Here is a 3,429-nt window from a genome sequence, read left to right as displayed (position 1 = left end):
AACAATAAATGAAAACAGATCTAACTGCTGAAGCAAGTGATAAAGTTATGTGAAGACAATAGGATTATAAGAGTTAAGAAGATATGCAAGATATGGAACACAGCAATACTAGTTAAATTTTATTGAAGCATTGTCCTGTTTTTGTCCAGTAATTACACTACATATGATAAGAGTAAGGTTCTCATAGTAATCATTTCCCCTATGCCAGGAATTAGATTAAGTAGGTGGCGTATGATCCTGTTCTCAGTGATAAGATTGAAGGTAATACCTTATGGATGATGCCACGGAAATATCCATTATAAATAGTCCCTCAATTAACCTCAGACCCAGGGAAGGTCAGTCAGGGTTTTTTGTTATTTGGGTTTTTTTCCTCTGGGACTCATGTCTAGATATGATACCTGCATCTGTGAAGCCACCTGGGTCCATGAGGGGAATCAGCCCTAGCACGAAGCCACTTCATGGAGGAATGAATGAATCTCTACTTTCCTGCTCCTGCGCACTTTTCTACCTCTGAGATCCTTGTAATGAAGATATCTTTATTGTTTGCACATATTAGACTCAGGATTAATTTCTCTTATTAGGAAGAAAGTCTTCCTCACTGGTCAATTTCAAACATCACACAATCATTTCAAACTACTGAGATAATCTAATCACAAAAAATTGTATACAAAATGAAGCTGAGTGTTCTGGGTGCTAATGTTGCCCCACACATGTACAATTTACCAGTGACCGGTCTCAAGGATTCCTGATCTGGGGTATGAAAGATCAACCACTACGTCCCACAGTAGGCCTAACTCTGGGGTGCCATTCACACGGTGCTACCCATAGAATCGAGCAGAATCTACTTCTGCATGACCACAGACTTCTTTAAATCATTTCCTTGACCTATCCACCTTTTCCCACTTCCCTTGTGCTCAGAACATTCCCCACAAAATTACTATACCATGAACCTCTGCCTCAAATTCAGCTTCCATAGACCTTAACTGAAGAAACTTTTCTTAGAGAATGGAAATCACAGTGCTAAAAAAAAAAAAAAAAAAAAAAAGAGCACTTCAGGTTTTAACCCTAAGTTAAAATGCACTTAGCCATCATGGTATCTATTTACCAAAGAACCTACTGATGAAAGAGTCAGGCATTCTAGCTCATCAGTATTCCTTTTACTTTGATTCATTCTAGTGAACCCATCCCAAATCGGATGACACAATCACAGAAAAGAAATACTCTACCAATAAGTTTCCTCAAAACTCCCTTCATGTCTCTGTTCCTCAGGCTGTAGATGAAGGGGTGCATCACAGGAGTGACCACAGTGTACATCAGTGAAGCCACTGCAGTCTTCCTGGAAGAGTCAGTAACTGCCGAACTAATGTACACCCCAAAAGCTGTCCCATAGAAAAAGGAAACAACTGAGAGGTGAGACCCACAGGTAGAAAAAGCTTTCTACTTTCTGCCTGATGAGGGCATTTTCAAAATGGAGGAAACAATTTGAATATAAGAGAAAATGATTCCAGAAAGAGGAACACCAGCAAATATGCCAGCTGCAAAATATACCAGGATGTTACTGATGAGGGTATCAGAACATGCAAGTTTGATGACCTGAACAACTTCACAGAAGAGGGAGATTTCCAGGTCTGTGCAAAAGGACAGTTGCAGCACCATCAGACTCTGGAGCAGGGCATCTGCAAGGCTAATGAACAAGGAGAGTAGAATCAGCTGAACACAGAGGCGGGGGTTCATGCTGACTGTGTATCTTAGTGGGTGACAAATTGCCACATAACGACCGTAGGCCATTATTACTAAAAGGAGAAAAATTTCCCAACAAACAAAAGTCGGAACAAAGCTGATCTGGGTGAGGCAGCCTCTGTAAGTGATGCTCTGATTCTGTGCTTGGATGTTCTCCAGGATCTTTGGGATCGTGGTGGTGCTGAAACAGATGTCAGTAAAGGACAGATTGGAGAGAAAGAAGTACATGGGAGTGTGGAGTTGGAAGTCAGAGATGACAGCCTAGATGATGAGAAGCTTTCCCAGGATGGTGATCACATACACGAACAGGAACAGTTTGAAGAAAGTGGTCTTCAGTTCTGGATCCTCTGTCAGTCTCACGAGAAGAAATTCTGAAACATCTGTTTGGTTTCTGGGTTCCATACTGTTGATAAACCTGATGGAAAAGATGTGGTCCCTAGTCCAGCAGCAGGAGTATCACCAGAGGCAAACACCTCTGTTTGGGAAGGGAAGTTTGGGAAGGGAAGTAATGGAATGGAGGGATGCTTTCCATATGCTTGTTATTTTGTCATTTTGAAAAAAGACCTGAAGTTAATAAAGCAGTGTGTCAACATTTGTTAATTCTCGAAAGGATCTAGGAATGGTCATTTTAAAAATTACACTATGATGTTCTGATTATTTATAACATTTGGTAACTTTATTAGGAGAAACAGGTAGTCAGGCTGATGAGTCTAACTGGATTGCCCCCTCCTTTCTCAGAGACCTCACAGCCTGGCAACAGAGATAACACAGAGCTGTGTTAAAAACACAGAACTGGAAGATACAGTAAAACTGCCCAAGCCTCCTCCCCGAAACCACTACAGAAATGAAGTTAAATGCCCGCCAAGTTGAAAACAATCACCATGTTTGTAGATGAGCGTGTTCTTTGCCATTGTGGAGAGAGAGTAGGAAACTGACAGCATGAGAGCTCTTTGAGGATTTCAGGAAAGGTACGAGGGAACATGTCAAGATGGGAGACAGGCATGAGGCAAATGAATGCCTTGGTTCTAATCATTTTATGCATGTCCTTTCCTCACAGTTTCCCCTGGATAAACTTGTGGTAAAACACCTGCCCTGATTTCCAAACATTAACAAAGGGACATTTTGCTACCTGGATGACTTCACCGTGCAATGATGGAATCTCTCCTAGAGATGCAATGATGCATCTCTGCTAGATGTTCAGTGATGGAGACTAAAGTTCTATAAGAGGAGAGGGACTGAGTGAAGCTCCAGGCTCCTGGGCAAGAAGGCTTATCTCCAGGAGGAGGTACAGGTGTGCTGTTTCTTTACCGGGGAAATGCTGTTGAGTGCGGTTTTCACAATTTGTAGTCTCTGTACCTTTGGAGGACCAATATCCAAAGCTCCTCATTAGCCAAACAATTTCATCATCACTCTGATGCCAGTGCAGTGCAAATCCTTAAAGGCCAAGAAGATATAATGGAACAATTCAGGGTGGTTGATTCCCTGATGCTATGAAGCCAGGTGTTCATCATTCACTGCTCCACCTCTTTCTGTTCACATGTATTTCACATACAATGCAAATGTGGACAAACCATTCTTCTCTAACTGGACTCTAGTCTTTTTTTAGATACAACCAATGGCATATCTATGCAATCAATGGTATCAGGAAGCCTGGTTATAACTGTAGGTTATGAAGTTATTTATTTATTC

At 41.5% G+C, this 3,429-nt stretch overlaps 1 protein-coding gene across 1 annotated transcript; it reads right to left on the bottom strand.

The window, feature by feature from the left end:
- Positions 1-1,035: 1,035 nt before the first annotated feature.
- Positions 1,036-2,166, bottom strand: LOC307183238 (olfactory receptor 7G1-like). Its single transcript, XM_079915461.1, is given in 3 exon segments — positions 1,036-1,437; positions 1,441-2,001; positions 2,005-2,166. Coding segments are annotated over 3 exon segments (969 nt in total). The 5' UTR covers positions 2,143-2,166; the 3' UTR covers positions 1,036-1,167.
- Between the last annotated feature and the right edge of the window lie 1,263 nt (positions 2,167-3,429).

This window comes from Stenella coeruleoalba (genome assembly GCF_951394435.1).
Source record: "Stenella coeruleoalba genome assembly, chromosome: 3".
Lineage (NCBI taxonomy): Eukaryota > Metazoa > Chordata > Mammalia > Artiodactyla > Delphinidae > Stenella > Stenella coeruleoalba.
This window is presented reverse-complemented; position numbering and strand designations above follow the sequence as displayed.